Genomic DNA, 19,060 nt, shown 5'->3' with positions numbered 1-19,060 from the left:
AGCCTCTGTGAGAAGACCACTGCTCTGAAGAAGGAGTAGGAAGGACAATTACAGTCCCAATTAAATCATTCCCCCCAATTCAGCCCTTCTAACAGTACAAAACATTTTTTCTGTTTGTGTTCAATAAGCTAAAAATTAAATAGCTAAAAGAAAGCAAAGGATTAATTTAGTCTAGACTAATGTCTAACTTGAAATTTAGCATTTACTCACTCTTGCCTAAAATAAATCATATGTCAATTTGCACCATTAAAAGGCTTCTTGGCTCCCCAACCCCCTTGTTTTGTTGAGAAACAATTGAGAAATGAAATATAATAAATTTAAAGTACCTAATCTGATGATTTGATATACACATGTGTTGTGAAGTGATTACCTCAGTTAATATCACCTTACTTTTTTTTTTTTGTTAAGAATATTTAATATTTACACTGAGAAAATTTCAAGGATACAATTCAGTATTATTAGGTATAGTCACCCGGCTGTACATTAGATCCTCAGACACTAGTCATTTTATAACTGAAATTATACCATTTTACCAATCTCTGAATATTTCTTCTGCCCCTGACAACCAGTCAGGGGTATCAATTCTGTTTCTTAGATTCTACATATTAGTGATACCATATAATTATTGTCTTTTTATTTTTTTCTGGCTTATTTCACTTTGTACAATGCCCTCAAGTTACATTCATGTTCTAAATGACAGAATTTTCTTTTATTATGAAAAAAATATTCCATTGTAGGTATATACCACATCTCTTTGGTCCTTTCATCCATCAGTACACACTTAGGTGGCTTCCATGACTGACTCTTCAATTTTTATATGTCTATGTAACATTCTTCTCTTTTAAGATAGAATTGCAGTTATACTTGTTGAGCTTTCAGGTTAAGTCAAAATTGGAATTCAGGGGGAATTTAACAGAATATAATAGGGTTTAGAACTTGATTGACATTTTTTGTAACATTGTGTAGACATAGACACAAATGAGCTTTTATTATGATTGTATTTTATGCATAAATCGATAAAAACAAAGCTAATAATTATATATATATATACACATTGCCTCTTCATTTTTTACTATTACATAAAAATCACATGAGGACATCTTATAAGAGAGTGCCAACCTATACTGTTGACGTGATAACATTCTTATTCTTTTAAAATACAGATACCTCAGCTCTGAACAAGAAGAAAAAATGTGCCTAGCCCACTTCCCAATGGCTTCAGAGAGAGTTCTGGCACATTCTCCATCTCACTTTCACAGTTTTTCCTACTATGCCTGTTCCTTTTTCTTTTTCTTATAACTTTCAATTATGAACTTTTCCACAAAGAAAAGTTAAAATATAACAATAGACAACCTTATGCCAATCACCTAGTTCAAATAATATAACTTTTCTCACTCTTATATTTGTTTATAAATCAGAAGAAAGTTTCAGACAATGCGATACTTCACCCCCAAATAATTTGGGATGTATTTCCTAAAATAATATTTTCCTGCATAACTACAATACCATCATGAACCTCAGAATAGTCAGTAATTCTATATTATCAGCTAGCAGCCAATGAGTATTAAAATTTCCTATATTTAACCCCAAGAATATTTTTTCGATATTTGCCATTGAACTAAGATGCAATTAAGAGTCATGCTTTGCATTTGCTTGTTAGGTTTAATTTTTAAAATTAGAGCATCTCCTGCCCTCACTCCCTGCATATATACTTCTTTTTCATGATTCTGATTGTTGAAGAGACAAGATCATTTGCCTTGTAAAATCCCCAGTCTGGATTTTTCTGATTGTTTGCCCATGGAGTCTATTAAACTGCTCTTACTCCTCTTCCTGTTTCCTTAAATGAAAGATTTTAAGAGATTAACAGTAAGATACTTTCTACTGCACACAGCATTACAAAAAGATGTGTGAAATGCTGAGTTACTCTGTGTTACGTAATGTGAATTATGATTAATTGCTTGACCAACGTTGACCAACATTGTAAAGACTTGATTTTTCCTTTACAATCAGCAAATAATCAGTGAGGTCTTTCTTTGTAATTTTTGCAAGCATCCTTTAGCCTAACAGCCTTTTTAGTAAGGGTTTCAGTTTGTGGCCAGAATTTAGTATTTCATTAAGAATTGATAAATGGTAATTTTCTAACCATTATTCCTTTGCCTTTCATTAGCTGGCACTCTCTCAGAAGAAGATTTCCCTCATTAAGAATGGTTTACAATTCCTTTTAAAGAGTCAGAGTAAATGTTGGATTCTTTACTTTTATTCCTCATTTTCACAAAAGGGAGTTAATATAAGAGTCATATCCAATTGAACCAACTTAAATCTCTATCTCTTACATTATGAAATAAATTTCATTTTTTTTAAATTTTTATAATCAGTTACTATTATTTTCCTTAAAACATTTCAAATGTTAAAAGTAACATAAGTAATGTTAATGATTATTTAGCAAAATAATGAAACAAAAATTAACTAGGAATCTATCTTTCAAAGATAAATTACCTGTAGGCATATACCTTAATGAAAAAAAAAAAGCTGTCACACTGTATTTCTGTTTTGTAAGCTGTTTTTCCAAACAACATATATATTTTTTTCTTTCTCAGGTAACCACCATTCTGCTCTCTGTCATTATAGGTCATTTTGTATCTTCTAGTATTGTAGACAAATAAATTACTTATTATAAATAATAGTTACTGGTTATCAATAATAATGCTATTTTTTATGTTCAATTTGTTCTTTTTTTCCCTCTGAGAAATCCTGCTAGCTAGATTCTTTGGCACATTGTTGTTATATTTGATGTAAAATATTCTTCCTGAATTTTCACAGTTGAGGCCATGTGTCTGCTCTACGTGGTACAAAGAGAAACTTCTCCCTAGCAAGTCTCAGCAGCACCTCTGTCTGAAGAGACCTTCTGCTGTCTGAATAGACCTTCCTATTCCTTCCAGATTACATCACTCAAAAAATTTAAAGCATTAAACTGCTTCCCTTTATGCCAAATCTTTGCTTAGCACAACCACTGGTATCAAGAAGAATCCATGCAAATCCAATAAGCACACAAAGAAGGGGACATTCCCCTGAAATACCTTAATTTCTCTTACCTAGCATAGTAGTCATTGGGTGGAACTGCTTCTTGAAAGAATTGGAACTGGTATAAATAAAGTCCAATCAAGTGTCCCGCAGTGAAAATTGCGAGCAGAACACAGAGACAGCTGAAGAGCAATGGATCAAATGTCCGGCACCAGGACCACCAAGTGCACAGACCCAAAAATACAAAGAAATATACTGATGAGGTCAATGATGGCAACATCATACCTATGGGAAAAGGAGATGTGATCATGAATAACTGCGTAGATGAGAAGGCCATCTATCACTCAGTATATGTACTATTGGGAATTATGCAAATTTCCTTCATATGATTTAGGTATTGATAAAATTTGAAAAATACTATCACATTTTACTTAAAATAAAAATATATGCTATTTTATTATGAGTAAAAATTATACATAAAGTGTTATTTATAAGTATGGGGAAATACCAGATGGTGAAGATCAAAATACTGGGCTATATTTTTTTTGAGAAATCCTGTTCACTTTTCTACATTGTGCCTGTTAAAAACAGGTTGTTTCATCTTGTGAAATCTCCTCTAAGCAATATGGAATGAACTTCACTGTAGCTCTGGGGCTATGCTGAACAGAGGAATGGAAGGAAGGAAAACATCAAGATAACATTATTATGGAATAAGCAATTTGTAGCCAAAATTTAAAGGAAGTGAGTGTCTGTGCTGGAAGATTATAATCTAACTAGGAAGAAAATAGTATATCCTGGAGAGTTAAATTAAGATTACTAGTGACTCAATGTAAACACATCTCTCCGAAGGTACATGTGTACATGTGCAGTGCTGAATGGGGACTTTTAGTCATTGTAGCACATCAACATGCATAGACTTTGAGGGAGAATAATGATCTTTCTGATTTACATATAGAAAATGACATTACTTATATATGGAAAAAGACTGCTTTCACAGAAGTTAACAGAAATCATCTGAAAACATAAAAATTAGTATGAATAGGAAAAAACATTTGTATTGTTGTATGTGGTCAGTACATGTATTTACATACATAGAGAGTGGGGGGGGCTTAGAATAGAATTGTTTCCTTCTTTATCTCCTCTTTAATCATTTATGCCATTGTTGACCAGAAACCCACTTGTACTGCACCCTGTATCAGAAGCTCTCACCTGATGAACCAAGTAAAATTGTCACAACAACTTTTCCAGCGGTGGTTATCATGTTGCCAATAAATTCTTTAAGCTTGGAAGCCACAGAGGCAAGCCTGCGGAATATTTTCAATTTTGTGCTTTCTTCCAGCTCCCCATCAACTCCATCTCCTTCTTCTAAATCCTCTTCATAGATCAGTGCCTCTTCTGGATCTAGCTTTTCTCCTTCAACCTAAATAAATATAAAGAGAAGAAACTGCAATCCATCACTCTGCCCCTCTGCCCAGGCGATTACCTGGCTTGTTGCTTGTGGTTCAATGTGGTGAATTTCACAAATCAGGAGAAAAATGCAGACCACGACTTCAGTGTCCCCAGGCCCGAGACCCCACATATACTGAAGGAAAGGGAACTTTCTTTTCTGAAGAAATAAGCAGAAGCATCACTAGTGATAGACTTCCTAACAGCATGTCATCTTTCCCACATGTGCTCATTTTCTATGGGCAGAAAAAGAAACTGTCTGAAACACCCATTAATAATCATATCATTTATCAATCTGGGTTTGGTTTCTCAAATTTATAGTTTGCCATCAAGGCTATGGGAGGCTTGATGAAAGAATACACTACTTTAACCAAAAGGTGAGCCAAATCAGTGCTCAAGAAACCACTTTTCTTTCTAAAGTCTTTGCTCACTATTTTAGTATTTCCTGATGATGGAGGGTAAGCATGCTTGGGTTGCTTGGCTAAATATATAAGTACTTCCTATCTCTTCTTTCAGAGAAGATATGCTGGTTCAATCTGGGCACCTGAGGACGCTCACTGAGCATTTAGGAAAGAAACATATACAGTGCATACACATATTTCCATGTATTATTTTAACTGGATATGCTAATGTGTTTTTGTTTGGTTTGCTTTTAAAGAATAAATGGGAAACATTTTTTTGCTAAATATAATCTTTCTCAAGAAGGGTTAGTATTTTTTTGAGGAATTATATAAACAAACCATCTCTTTAAGACAAAAGGAGCCTATTTTAGATGCATGACACTTTGTTTTCTCCTGTCCTTAGGTCCACAGATTTCACAACTTCAGGCCCAAAGTTGAAAAACTCTGGGATCTGTGATATTATCTGGAGAGCAAAGAGACAATGCCCAGCTATCTGGTGTGGCCACACGTGGGACCAGTCTGTCTCTTTCCTCTCGCACTCTTTGTCTTGAAGCACTGAAGCAGAATCGCGTGGAGACCCCGGAATCCGCAGGCTCTCTGGCCTCTCTGCCTTAGACTGCAGTTCCACCCCCGGGACCCCTTCTCAGCTCTGAAGTCCCAGTTCCCGCATCAGCCCTTCCTACCAGCTAATCCATCTCCCTCAAACAACATTTTGTGGGCTCAGCCCCACCCCCCCCACATTGCCATCTGGATACAGGAGGTTTGAGGTTCAGGCATCTGCTAATCCATACAAGTGAGGGACACACTGAAAATCCTTCTCCAGGAAGGAAGTTTGACCAAAATGTTCAGTCACCTACTTGAAAATGGAGATGAGAGAGAGAACACAGCCAGAGCCACCTGGGTCACAGTCAAAACACACTTGTAGCTTTCATAATAAATGACTTATTATTCAATTATAAAATTGCTACGGATGTAGATTAAATCAAATAGAAAGCTCTGGTCAAGAACCTTTCTGAGGTTAGACAAATGCATTTCCCTGACCTCTTTTTGGTGAGACTGAGGCCCCTGTGATTTTTATAAACATACCACTGTACTTGAGGTTTTTCAGCATTTTTGTCCTGGAATCCCTGGGGCCCCTCCATTGGAAACACTTTATGAAGCTGCCAAGCTTAGAGAGAGCGGAAGATGAGACAGGTTCTGCTCCGGGCGGCCCGGCCATCCCTGCGGTGCCAGAGGGGCCATTCAGCACATTAGCCGGCTTAGTACCAAGGCTTGCCTCTCCCCCTGAATGGTCTGTCCCTCTGGAGGATCACAGCTGCTGACACCCTGCAAGGGCGTCCACTCCCCCAGCCTCTGCACTAACTAGTGGTCTTGTCTGCTGGGGTTGTGATCTGTCACTACATTGGCCTTGAAGCTAAAAAGGAGTAGCTATAAATAAAGTCTTAATTCTTTTGGCTCCTGAGCTATTGTTTGCATAAAGTGCTTATGTCAAAATCTAAAACTTACTTGAAGAAATACTTGGTTCCTTTGTCTCTTTCTTTAAAAGTTCCTGACTTCAAAGTGTGCCAGATGTACCACGCTGGCATCTGTGTCTCTACCAAGGAAGCCCTGGGTGGCCTGGAGACAGTGCTACGAGGCCCAGCCAGCGTCTGAACCTGCATCTGGAACGCTAAGTGGGCCCTGCACCTCACCCCACGGACCCGCCCCACCACTCAGGGCATTCACAGTCATTTCCACTCAGTTTTGGACAGGGAAGTCCCAATAAATTCTTTTTGATAGATCTCAAACTTTCATTTCCCTTTACTTTCAAGCATTAAAAGATTAAACCTAGGTTGGAAGAAATCTGAAGGATCACTTGGCAAACTTCAGAGGACAAATTCCCTGGCTCTACCTCAAATTTCCTAAATCAGAGACTCTTGAGAATGAACCACAAACATCTGTGTGATGCAAGAACTGCCCGACTGAGTGTGAAAGAGCCAGTCTAAAACCCAAGCACTGGCCATGCCTGCCTCTCCCATCAACCAGCTCTGCACTCAGTGGGCCAGGCAAAACTTGAAAGACTGTGTCTGAATCATGTCCGAGGCAGCCTCTCTTGATCTGAAAATATACGGAAGCAAATTGTCTGTGGAACCTCCTTCAGATGGCAATGAAACTTTAGTGATTAGACCAAAGCATTTCATGCAGCAGAGCCCATTTTACTCCTTGCCATAGTTAAACCATGTTATTAAAAATATTTCGATGGGAGTTTATCAAAGTCACTAATCATGAGCCAAAAGATGTGGAAAGCAAAGAGGACATTTTTGTAGTGTCATGAGTTGTTTACTCATTGTTTATTATTAAAAGTTAACAATTTATCCTAGCAGAATGGGCTCATCTCAACAGAAGAGCCCCGGGAAAAGGCAGTCAAGTGGTCATGGGAGAAGATGGATGCATTGCAGTATTGCCCATGGAACGCATGAGCAGCCATGGTGGTGTACATGTGCCCGGCAGGCCTCAATGGGTGACGCCACGCAGATGCAGCCAATGATGCATCCTCTTACTACACTTGCTTCAGGAAAGCTATTTCCAAACTACCCTATAGAAGGACAGAACACTTGAAATAGTCCCCTTTTTAATGTGGATAACTGAGAATGTATGTGTGTGCTCAGCTACCTTCTAAATAGTGATGGAAGGTTCACAGAGGCAGGTAAAGCAATCCGAATGAGTGACAGGACCAGGTGGGTTAGTGATTTTTTTCAGTGAGGGCACCAAGATTGATGGGGCCTTTATTTTTTATTTTTAACAAGATTTATTTATTTACTTCATAAAAGAACTGGGGTGTAGGCCAGAGGTACAGGTGTGAGAGGATTCACCACAGCCAGAGTGGGGACCAGAACAGGCAGATCTACTGAAATACACTGCTAAGAGGAACAGTGGGTCAGATAGGAGAGGTCTGCTGCAACAAGTGGGTTAGCTCCCTGGCAGGGGATCAAACTCAGGCCTTAGCGGTGATAGTACTGGGACTCAATCCCTAGACCACCAGGGAGGCCTTAAAATCAATCCTTGTACCACCACATATAACCCCTTTTTCTCTGCTTCCCATAGAGACTGACTTAATAGTTCTGGGACAGGCCCTGTATCAGAACTTTTAAGAACTGACCAGGTGAAATGACCAAGTTAGATATTGCCATCGTTTTCAAAAAAATCATCTGAACATCAATTTAAAAGGAAAATGCACAGCAATGGAGATTAGTCAAATTGGATTAAATACGTTTTTAAAGGAGTTTTTTTCATTAAGATTTATTTTTATTTATTTATTTATTTATTTTTTAAGATTTATTAATTTATTTATACAAGCACCGGGTACAGTCAGAAGCGCAGGAGGGTGAGAGCATTCACCAGAGCCAGAGTGGGAAACAGAATGGGCAGACTGACAAAATACACTGCTGAGGGGAGCAGCGGGCACGGCAGGAGAGGTCTGAGCGTGCCATGTGCGACCCTTGCCAGCGGCCAGGGATCAAACCGGTGCTGCAGCTTTGCAGCCCAGCGCTCAACCACTGTGCCATCGGGGAGGCCCAAGATTTATTTTTAAAAGTCACTTAATGGAGTACCACTAAATACCATAAAATGAAAGCAGCCTGAAACATGTGAACTGAGCATACACACATGTACATACATGTAACACATGTGCACCAAACACACACGTATTGCTACACATATACACATGTACACACATATAGACACATGCTTATCTTTTGTAATACAGATTATTACTGTCCATGAATCGTTTTTTCTCATGCAGGAACCAGTTAAATTTAGCTTTTCTTAAGGACACTCCCTGATGTTCTCTCTAGAAATGAAGAATTCAGGGAGTGGTAACAATAGCAGCATCTTGACAGCATTGAAACCCTTCCTGATGTTCGAACATTCCCTAAAAGATTCAAGACCCATATAATTCTAACAATGAGCTAAGATGAAAACAATGTTCTTATCCTTATTACTAAAGTAGCAAAAAGGCTGGGCCTGCTCTGGAATTCATAGTGCTCCTGACCTGCCCATCCTTCTCTCTCCTGACAACACTTCCTGAGAGCCCAGCTCAGCTTCCAGCACTGTGCTGGGTCCAGGGTGGGACATGAATGAAAATCTTCCTGAGATTCCAGAGGTTCTGCAGTTGCTCAGGGAAACTCAACCAGGCATTATAATCATTTATCAAATGAGAATTTAAGATGCTGAGCACACTCAGAGGAAGAAGAGATATCATCTGATTACAGGGATTTGGAATGCCAGGCTCTGGTATTCCCACAGAAATTGTGATTTTTTTTTTTTTTAAAGGACAGAGATCTTAGCAAGCAAAGAAAACAAACAAAAATCATCCTTGTTAAATGTTAGTTTGGGGCCCACAGTAAACCTTCAGTAAAGAGGTACTGAGTAAACCAGTGTGCCCCAGGCAAGCAAACACCCTCCTCTTCAGCTGCAGCAAGGAGAGGGCACGCCTGCTTGCCCTGGCCCTGCTATATCCTAGGAGAGTTTGGGGAAGATGCAACTCTTTGCAGACAATCATGACATAATGCCATGGACATAAGAAGTTATAATGATGGAAAAATCTGGAAAGTTTACAGGGAAGAATGGTCAGGAAAGACCTCTGTGAGGAGGTGATCTGATGATAGAGGAGGACAAGTCATGCAAAGAGCAGAGAACAAACCGCGTGGCAGAAGGAGAAGAGCTGTCCACCCAGACTCCGGGGAAGGGCAGGGTGGTCACTGCAGACAGTGGGGTGGGCAAGAGAGTGGGTGAGGCTGTAAAGGCAGGAAGTGGTCACGCCTTACAGAACCATGGTCATCAGGTTAGGAGCCTAGATTTGATTCTTGTTTGATAGGTATTCAAAGACAAATATTAGCTAGGGAAGTGATATGATTTGAATTTTAAAAATTTTATAGGAATAATTCAGATATTGTTTGTGGTATCAATGGGACATGGAAAGAACGGGACCTGGAAGTGGGGAGATTTATCTGAAGGTTACTTCAGGATCTAGCTGAGATGTGATGGTTGCCGGGATGAGGACTGTGGTGGTGGAGATGGAGAAAAGTTTTCAGATTTCAGGAACAATTAGAAGGTCAAATCCATATGACTTGCTGATGATAATAGATAAAGGGCTAAGTAACCAAACATTATAAAATGGCCCAAGGTCCAGTAACTGGGGAGAGAGTGCTTCCAATTTCAAGGAGGAGTAGGTAGGCGAGTTGGGCCAAGGTAGGATGGGAAGTGTGTCTTCTGTCCCCAAAGATAAACCAATACTTTGGGAGAAACACAGGCAATAACTGACATTAAATTGGTGATAATTCCATTCAGGGGGTTGAACATGTAAAGAATAGGTGGTATGACCACCCTCAAAGGAGTGATTCCAATTCCTGTGGGTGAGGTGGCCCCTCAAAGGCAGAGCGGGGTGCAGGAGCAGGGGAGGTAGCACTTCGGCTCCTCCCATCTCGGCAGGGGCCTGCTCACTGCCCCCACCCACAGGACCTGGGTTCTCTACAATCTCCCCAACCAAGTTTCCCATGTGGCTGTCTTGTTATTTATATTTCAAATGCGTGAAGCTGCCTACCAAATTTTCCCAGAACAGCACAGAATATTCCAAAATAGTTGAATCTCTTAAAAAAATAATTGTTCTAAGAATCTAAATTTCTAGAAATAACAATATAGACAAATTGTTAAAGGTAAAAAGCTACTCTCCAGCTTTGGTTCCTTTAAAATAGCAGAATATTTGTACATCCTGATATATGTTAATGGGTGAAACAGAAAAAAAATGTATCTAAACTGTAATATAATAGTTCCACTGTAATAATTTAAAGTATCTGAGCTGACATCTCAAGTGCTAATTCTTGTTTATTTTTACTATTGGGAACATACTGAAGTCCAATCTAGGCAAAGTTTTCTCGTTGTAACTGTCAATAATAATGTCCCTGTTTTCATGTGGCCATGGCGTCTCTGACCACCCATCACACGGTGGTGGGCATGCCGCTCCTGGTCCCCACGAAAAGGGGGAGTTCCAGGTGCCCTGCCCCACCCAAGAAAAGGTGGAGCTGAGCAGGTAGGAGAGAGAGGCTAGAGAGGAGACTGAAGCAGGAAGGAAGCAGAATGAAGAGCCAAAAGGAGACCTGGAGGAGGCCCATGGAGCAGAGGAAATGTGAAAAAACTGCTCTTGCTTCTTGGCCTTGGACTGGTTGAAACAGATGTGGGTAAGAGACCCGTGGGTTATAATGGCAGCTTTTATCTTGATTTTGCTCCTTCTGTTCCAGATGTGCTGGGCCCCTTCTGCCCCTTTCTTATGGGTCCCCACAAGGAGGTGCCTTAGGCTTGTGGCTAGTATTTGAGTCTCAGTGGCCCTGCGTTGGCCAACCCTGTTTAGCTGGACATTTACACACAAGGGGATGTGTAACTTCAGGTGTTTGATTTGGAAACTATATTCTTTTCCTTCTCTTTGTTGCACACTAATTGTATTAAAGTTCCTTTCCATTAAAGGTCTTACACAATATAGTATGCTTTGCCTTAATGTGGAGGATAGCAGAACCTATTTAGAGCAGGCAGGTTTGGGGGTTCTGGGGTGCCCCTCTTCCTGCTCAGTAACACTGCCACACATGTGGCCATGTCAGAGGAAAGGACAAACGGGTGTCCAGGCTCTCACCCTTTTTCCAGTGAGATGTAGCTGGATGACCCTGAGGGGCTGGGGAGGGAAGAGCTAGTCATGTTCTAAAGTTGATTAGTTTCTATGATCAATACCTCATTTTGAAGACTTCCCAAAGATAACATTGATGCTTTCCTACAGTTAAAAAAAAACATCCCCTTTTATTTAAACTAATGGCATCTAGAAGCAATAGAATTAAAAGTTGGACCTGAGTTGTGAATGTGTTTAACTCAAAGAAGGCAGAACAAATGAGCTGCAGTTTGAGGGACATTAAGGTCTTGCCCAGTTTTTGAGGGTGATCTGGACAGGCAGCAAAAGACTCAAATGGTTCTTATTTCAGATTGTAACAGGGTGGTCCCGAGGAAATGGGAGGTTCCAGGTTCCCTGCCCCACCCAAAAAGGAGGGTGGAGCTGAGCAGGGAGAGAAGAAGCTGCAAGGAGACTGAGGAAAGAAGGAAGCAGGATGGAGAGCCAGAAGGAGACCTGGAGGAGGCACATGGAGCAGAGAGACACGTGAAGAAACTGCACTTGCCTTGTGGTCATGGACTGGGTGACAGAGATGGGGGTGAGAGACCCGTGGGGAGGTGACAATGACGGTTTATATCTTGATTTTGATTTTGTTCTTTTCCTTCCAGACTTGTCTGGTTGTTTCTGATCCTTTTCTGTGGGTCCCCACTGGAAGATGCCTTAGACCTGTGGCAGGCTTTGGGGCCTTGCTCTGGGCCAATCCTGCTTGGGTGGACTTTTACCCATGAGGGGACGGGTAACTTTGGGTGCTTGATTTAGAAACTAGATTCTTTGCCTTTCCTGTATTGTTTACTAGTTGTATTAAAGTTTATTCCTATTAAAGTCTCATATGTTTTGTGTTGATGCAGCGATGGCAGAACCTATTTACAGTAGGCAGGTTTGTGGGGTCTGGGGTGCCCCTCTCCCAGCCCTGTAACAAGATGATCACATCTATTTGCTTAAACTCTATCATCTAGAAAAGTTAAAGCAGGTGACTGGACTGAATCTCAGGTGAGATGTCTAATTAGAAGGCAACAAAACAGTTCATTTCTTCCATTCTATGTTTCTTGTTATTCACAAAAGAATAACTTGAGTCTCAAAGCAGAAACTTGAAACACAGTCCAGATGGACATTTTATGTGCCAGAATGCAGACGCCATGGTAGCCTGATGGACATAAGATATTAGAAAGTAAAGTGAAGTTTTTTTAGGTTCACAATGAACTTCCGTATAACATTAACAGGATCTAAACGTTTCATCCATGAATTTTTACCAGATGGGGAGATAACTTAAACGTGAATATTCTTTATCTTTCATATTTGATTCGTTCAACTATTAAGAGTCTCTTTATGCAGACCAAGTCATGTTTAAAATATCTTCTAGACATATTTAATTTGACATGAGTATGGGTTTTTAAAAAACCACTAGGTTTTTTTTAAATATATGCTTCAAAAATAAGATTTCAAAGCTCATGAAATAAGCATAAGAAAAGGAAACTCTTCTATGCAAATTTCATATCAACATTTTTTTTTTCAGATGTACGAATAGGAATCTTTCTTCTAGTTATGATTTGTAGATCAGCTTCTGAGATAAAATGAACAAATAAACAAAACCGCAGATGTGTCAGCTGAAAAAGAACTGATGGCACTTGAGGAAGCTGTTTTCCTTTCTGAGGCCTGTGCTCTGTAAAACACAAACAAGGCAGGTTCCATCCAGAGCTAGATTCTGTTTCCCTTAAGGGCCTTTAGGGGAATCTGGATTTGTGATACCTTTTAAAATAGTCAACTTGAGCCTCATCATCAAGTCGTTGAAGACTGCAGAGGACTCTTCTCTAGGGATTAGTTGCTACTTTAAAACAATGCTGGATTTGAAAAGGAATTTCTCCCAGGCACGGGGGATTAATCTTGCCATTTCTTCATTGAGATAAATGAAAGAAGAAACAATGCCAGCAAACACTATTCTTTCAAAAGATCCTCAAAAACAAAACATTCTAGAGTGCAAAAGCCAAGATTTATAAGCAGCAGGAAGTATGTTGGGGCCTTCAAAAATAAAATAAATTCCCTTGCTGATTTTGGCCTTGTACTTCTATCTTTTCAGACTCAAGCCAAATAGTTCACATGTAAGGAATCTTTCGTTGAGGATTCATCTCAGAAAATTCACACACCAGCCTGTTCCTCCTGGCTATCAGGTGTACTAGAATGTGCAAAGAGAATGAAAATTGCCACCTAAATTAGACCAAAACAAATTCATCTGAGAAGGCAATAATCTTCATAATAATGATGTTTTCAAAGCTCCAAATAAATAATGTTTAGAGTATCTAGCCATCTACTTGTCATCTTTAAATAATGTGATTAATAATATATAGGGTACAGGTATTTAAACAAATCTCAAATGGAGACACTATACATTTATGTTTGAGTACTGAGGAAAGTCAGGGAAAAAACATTTAATTTTAAAATTAATCCATGTTAATGTCTTTGTGCTCTCTTCTCTACCAGCTATGTGACTTCAACCATAATCTAATATCTATTGCCTTCTGTTAATCAGTGCAGACTTTGCTAGTCCTTTGGCAAAACAACATTTGTACTTGGTCACAGTTCTTTTTATGGAAACTGTAGTTCACTGTAATTCATTCATGCTTGTCTGCAAATAACTGAAGGGATTCTTTAATTGAGTGGACTGGCCTCATAGGTACCCTCCATTTGACTTTGTGTCATTTTAAGATGAGGATCTTGGGTTTGAAATTTCTCTCCCTCAAACTGGAGAAGAGCAGCCAGGAGAGCAAATAGCAATATAATAAGCAACACAAAGGAGCAAGCACTGTGCTAGGTGCTTTGATTTGGCATTTCATTTAGTGTAATACTCCAGGAGATGGTATTATTATTATCAGCTCCATTTTGCAGCAAATGGAGAATAGACAATTTTCTCAACATCATACAACCATGAGTAAGTAGCTTCCAATTTTGACTTTAGAGTCCACTCTATTTTCAAAAAATATCCTTCATCCTCCATCAATCATATGAGGATAACTGAAAAACAATCTTGCCTTTATAAATAACAATAATGAAAAAATATTAACTTGAACAATTGTTGGTGATGATCACTTAAACCAGATGATCCTCAAAACTAAATATTACAAAAGTCAAATGAAAAAAGATACTAAAATTTTAAATATCTTGTCATAACTATAAAGATGGTAAGAAGGACAAGAACTTTCATAGACTTGTCTATTTTTAGAGCATAAACAAGTGGTTACTTTGTAGATTTGAATGCAAGTTGTGGTTAGTTGCTATGTTATAATTATTTTTATAACAACTACCTTTTTAATGTTTACCTAAAATAGTAGAATATTGGTATGCAGAGTAATTGTAAAACTTCTACTCAGTGATTCAGTTTTTTCTATGAATCATATTCTCTCTTTTCTGTTTTGTTTTTAATAAGTACATAAGACACTTCGTTATTTATTTGTGAAGCACATAAATCCCCTATCATACCTGACATTTTTCCTCTTTCATGCCTTCATGGTTACTATTATCAACATATATCCTAAATATAACTTATTTAAACTAACTTCAGTTTTTTCGATTTTAATTTCTTGCAAACGCTTATGGATGAAACATTTTGTAGTGATGTCTTTTGTTAAATCTCCCAGTTAAGCGAGGGTTCCACACAGCGTGCTGACCTCTCCTGCCGCCCGCTGCTCCCCTCAGCAGTGTACTTCGGTCCTTCTGCCTGTTCTGCTCCCCGCTCTGGCTCTGGTGAATTCTCTCACCCTCCGGTGCTTCTGACTGTACCCAGTGCTTGTATAAATAAATAAAAAATCTCCCAGTTAAGTCTTTTTATGAGTTTTTTTCTTTGTAAATTTCAATTTTCAATTATTAAATCAGTTACTACTTAAATTGAACACAACAAAGCATATCAGGGGACAGTGTGACAAATTATCTGACATGCTTAAAACACCAAGGAGTAAAATTTGACGTCTACATGACAGGTACTCCTGAACCTTTCCAACAAAAAAGGTAGCTAAAGATGAACACAAATTGTATACATTATTTCACTTTTTGCAATTTTTACAGTACTGAAAATATATTTATTCTCTGGAGTGTTTTAAAATAACATGATCTAAGTTGCCAAGTGGAGGGTAAATGGTTTTCAGACTTTTCTGCCCTCCTGCCATTAGGATCGCTCTGCCTAAGGAGGCACCTACATTTGTTACATTGTTAAAGTTGTTCGTTTACTTCTGTGGGCCTTGACTGCAGTATTGAGATATTCTGAGAGAGAAGCAGAGTCAGGACAGAGACAGGAAAGAGAAGGGGAGGAAGAAGGCCAGAGAATCCTAGAGTGAAGACTTGCTGGGGGCTTGGAGGCCTACTGGTCTTCTCGGCTCCCCACCTCCCCACGCACACTGCCTGCCGTGTACCTGGTTGCTGTACTACATGTAAAAGCTCAATGAAAGCCTGAGAAAGCCACCGAGGGCTCCAGGACTCTCCTTTACCCCGGTCTGCTCAGATCATAGATATCTTGCTCTGTGCCTTCCTGCCAGGACACTGACTTAACACAGTTTTCTGAAGAGCAAGACACATGCCAGACAGCTTCCTCCAAAGCCAATTAATTTTTCCTCCTAAAACTACCAAGTTTATAAGACTTATACTATCAGGGATCATTTCTATAGCGTTTTATTACACTACCAGGTGTTTCTTCTTTTCAGGAATTAAAGTATTGAGACCAATATACCATAATACTATGAATTTGAAAGTTTAACTCTCTGAGATAACATTGGGTGATGATTTGGTATAGTGGAGAGAATAAGAGTCAGATCCTGACCCTTGTGGGATCATGGGTTCATAAAGGGTGGTCCCTGAACTTGTCTCCTCATGGCCATGGTGTGGATGAGAAACCTGCCCATCAGGACAGGGGGTTGTGCAAAGTGAGGTAACATTTAAGTCAAGCATGGCAAAGCAGAAATGTTACGCATATTTAGCTGTTACTACAATGCTCCACAACCTAGCCAGGGCCAAGACTCTGAGAAATCAAAGAAGAAAGATGCACGAAGTCAGATTTACCAATTCTTCATTTTCAAACTCTGGGTTATATTGTGCTGCTTCTTCTGTCACTGGTTTCTGAACAATGTTCCTACAGACGAGCCAGATGGTGAGACTGGCAATGAACATGCCGATATCAGGTACAAACACCCGGATTCCATTGCCAGCGTCGGCTCCCTTTAAGCTATGGAGGGGAGAAAAAGGGGGAGAAATTTAGTTGATTTTGTATTTCCATGGTTACACTGTCTACAGTATATCTGAGTCTTCTTAATGATTTAAATTAAGGACTGCTCAGTCTGCCTGGCAGCTTTTCCTTGACCTCAGAGTCGTAGGTAATTCATTCATTCAGGACCATTTCAGGGCTTTGCTAGTTTGAGAAATATCATAAAAAGCCCTAAATGATTTCTCACCCTTAAAACGCGCTAATATTATTAGCTCAACTATGTGTCCTGTTCAAATACAGGTGTTTGCAATTGAATTGAAGGTAGTTAAAAACTTGACACACATCAGCAACTCAGAGACATTTCACCTGAGATGTAAATCAAAGCTGGGGGGGAAATGGTGAAGCAACTTCTGAATCCAAGCCCTGGTCAGGAAGGCAGAGATCTATTTTGTTTCCTTTTTAAAATTTGGAGCAGTAAGTAACATTGAACTTAGAATGAGACAGTTTCAGTCCAAAAGCAAGTATGACATCCACTGGCATAGTCCCCTGCAGGATTTCTCATGGTTATGTGTTTGCCTTGAAATGGAAGAGATAATATTTTTGCCTTCTTTATCTTCTTTGAGTCAAATAAATGTGACTCAGTGTTTATCAAAGATAAAACTTGTTAACAGACATGAAGCAAATTATATAAATATGCATTATGCAGATACATGCATTTTTCACATTATTAAATTTATGTGATTAAATACATGTATTCATTTACATGGTAGAGAGTTTATTTGGTAAAACATGAAAATCTAATAAATAACAAGAAGTGTATCTAGATATAGCCATTGTTAACATTTTAGTAAATTAAAAAATTACTGAGGAATTGCTTTGTGTGAAGATTATGGCATGTACTATTTAATCCAACCAACCACTACATAGAATTAGACATTGTTATTTTTCCTTCTTGTACACATGAAAAGATGTAGGCTGCAAAAAGCAAACTAACTTCCCTACAGTCACACATATAGTCAGAAAGAACAGACTTATACTCAAGTTCTATTTAAATCACGAGTGAATGGGTGGCGGGAACTTCACGGGGGCTATAACTAAGATGAAAATGCATACATTGTACAAAAATGAAAAATGATGTATGTATAAAATAAAATAATAATAAAAAATCCCAATTTTTCATTCAACCATTGTTTTCTCATGTTTCTAACTACATGGTCTTCCCTTCCAAAATTCCTGCTGTTACAGACATGCATATTTAGATTTAACAAAACTAAGCTCATACTTGACTTTTTTTTTGGGACACAAATTCATTTATTTAACACATCACTAATATTTTCAAAGTTGATAATTTTTAAATGTCACTATACTCAGTCAGAATTTGTTTAATCTAATACTGTTTTATATTTAGAATATTTCCATTTATTTGCTGTTTCACTACACAAAAAAAGTTAAATATTAATTGAGAGTCTTCTGTAGTTCTAGCAAAAAATCCTTAGACTGGTACTAGTCTATTATTATTATTATTATTTTTTTTTTTTCAAAAATGGTCTGGAAGAGGGCATGCCCTAAATAAACTTCATTTTTACACCTGACTCTAAAACTTTCCAAACAGAAATCTCATAACTTATTTTATCAAAGGAAAATGTAAGTTTCTTGTACATGTTTTTACAGTATACCTAGTGTGATTAAACAGAGCAAATAAGGATTAATATTATTAGAATGAGAAGGAACGGGGATCAAGGATAGATGAAAAGGCCACTTCAGGGGATGTTTCCTGTGTGGGACTGACTTCAGGAGAGTCAACTGGTATGATTCATGTGAATTTTTGGGAATAGATTGATTAGTATGGCTTTCCTCATAGAAAACAAATTGATGATGACATTTTACAAAAAGTACCTACCAAGTAAGTTGGTGGGGGGGAGTTTGTTTGTTTGTTTGTTTGTTTTAAAAAAAGGTAACCAGAGCTCCAGCTGTGGTCTCAGTGACTTCATGCACCACAAGAGACTCAGGAAGCCAGAGCAGAACTGTGGGCTTCTTTGCCTCTGGACTGCAAACAGTCACCTCAGGACAACAGTCTCAGCTTTGTGCTTCTAGGTCTCCAAAGAGACATTTTATTTATTTATAGATACATACATACACACCTATATGTAGGGGTGTGTGTGTATAGATACATATATACATATACACATATACACACATATATTTATTTATACATCAGTTTGTCAAAGCAATTACTCCACTCACTGTAAGAAAATTCAGCTGCTGGATCAAGGATTGGGCTGTGATCCAATTTAGAATGCATTCATTTAGTCACAGAAGTGC

At 38.7% G+C, this 19,060-nt stretch overlaps 1 protein-coding gene across 4 annotated transcripts in view; it reads right to left on the bottom strand.

The window, feature by feature from the left end:
• PIEZO2 (piezo type mechanosensitive ion channel component 2) overlaps positions 1-19,060 on the bottom strand; it is a gene marked incomplete at both ends in the record, with an annotated part of 483,404 nt that overhangs the window by 181,192 nt on the left and 283,152 nt on the right. For all 4 annotated transcript variants that reach the window (XM_084251721.1, XM_084251720.1, XM_084251722.1 and 1 more), the window contains 3 exons: positions 3,093-3,306; positions 4,231-4,441; positions 16,597-16,759. In XM_084251721.1, coding sequence (XP_084107847.1) covers positions 3,093-3,306; positions 4,231-4,441; positions 16,597-16,759 — 588 coding nt within the window. The remainder of the gene's footprint in view (positions 1-3,092; positions 3,307-4,230; positions 4,442-16,596; positions 16,760-19,060) is intronic.

This window comes from Talpa europaea (genome assembly GCF_964194135.1).
Source record: "Talpa europaea genome assembly, chromosome: 13".
Lineage (NCBI taxonomy): Eukaryota > Metazoa > Chordata > Mammalia > Eulipotyphla > Talpidae > Talpa > Talpa europaea.
This window is presented reverse-complemented; position numbering and strand designations above follow the sequence as displayed.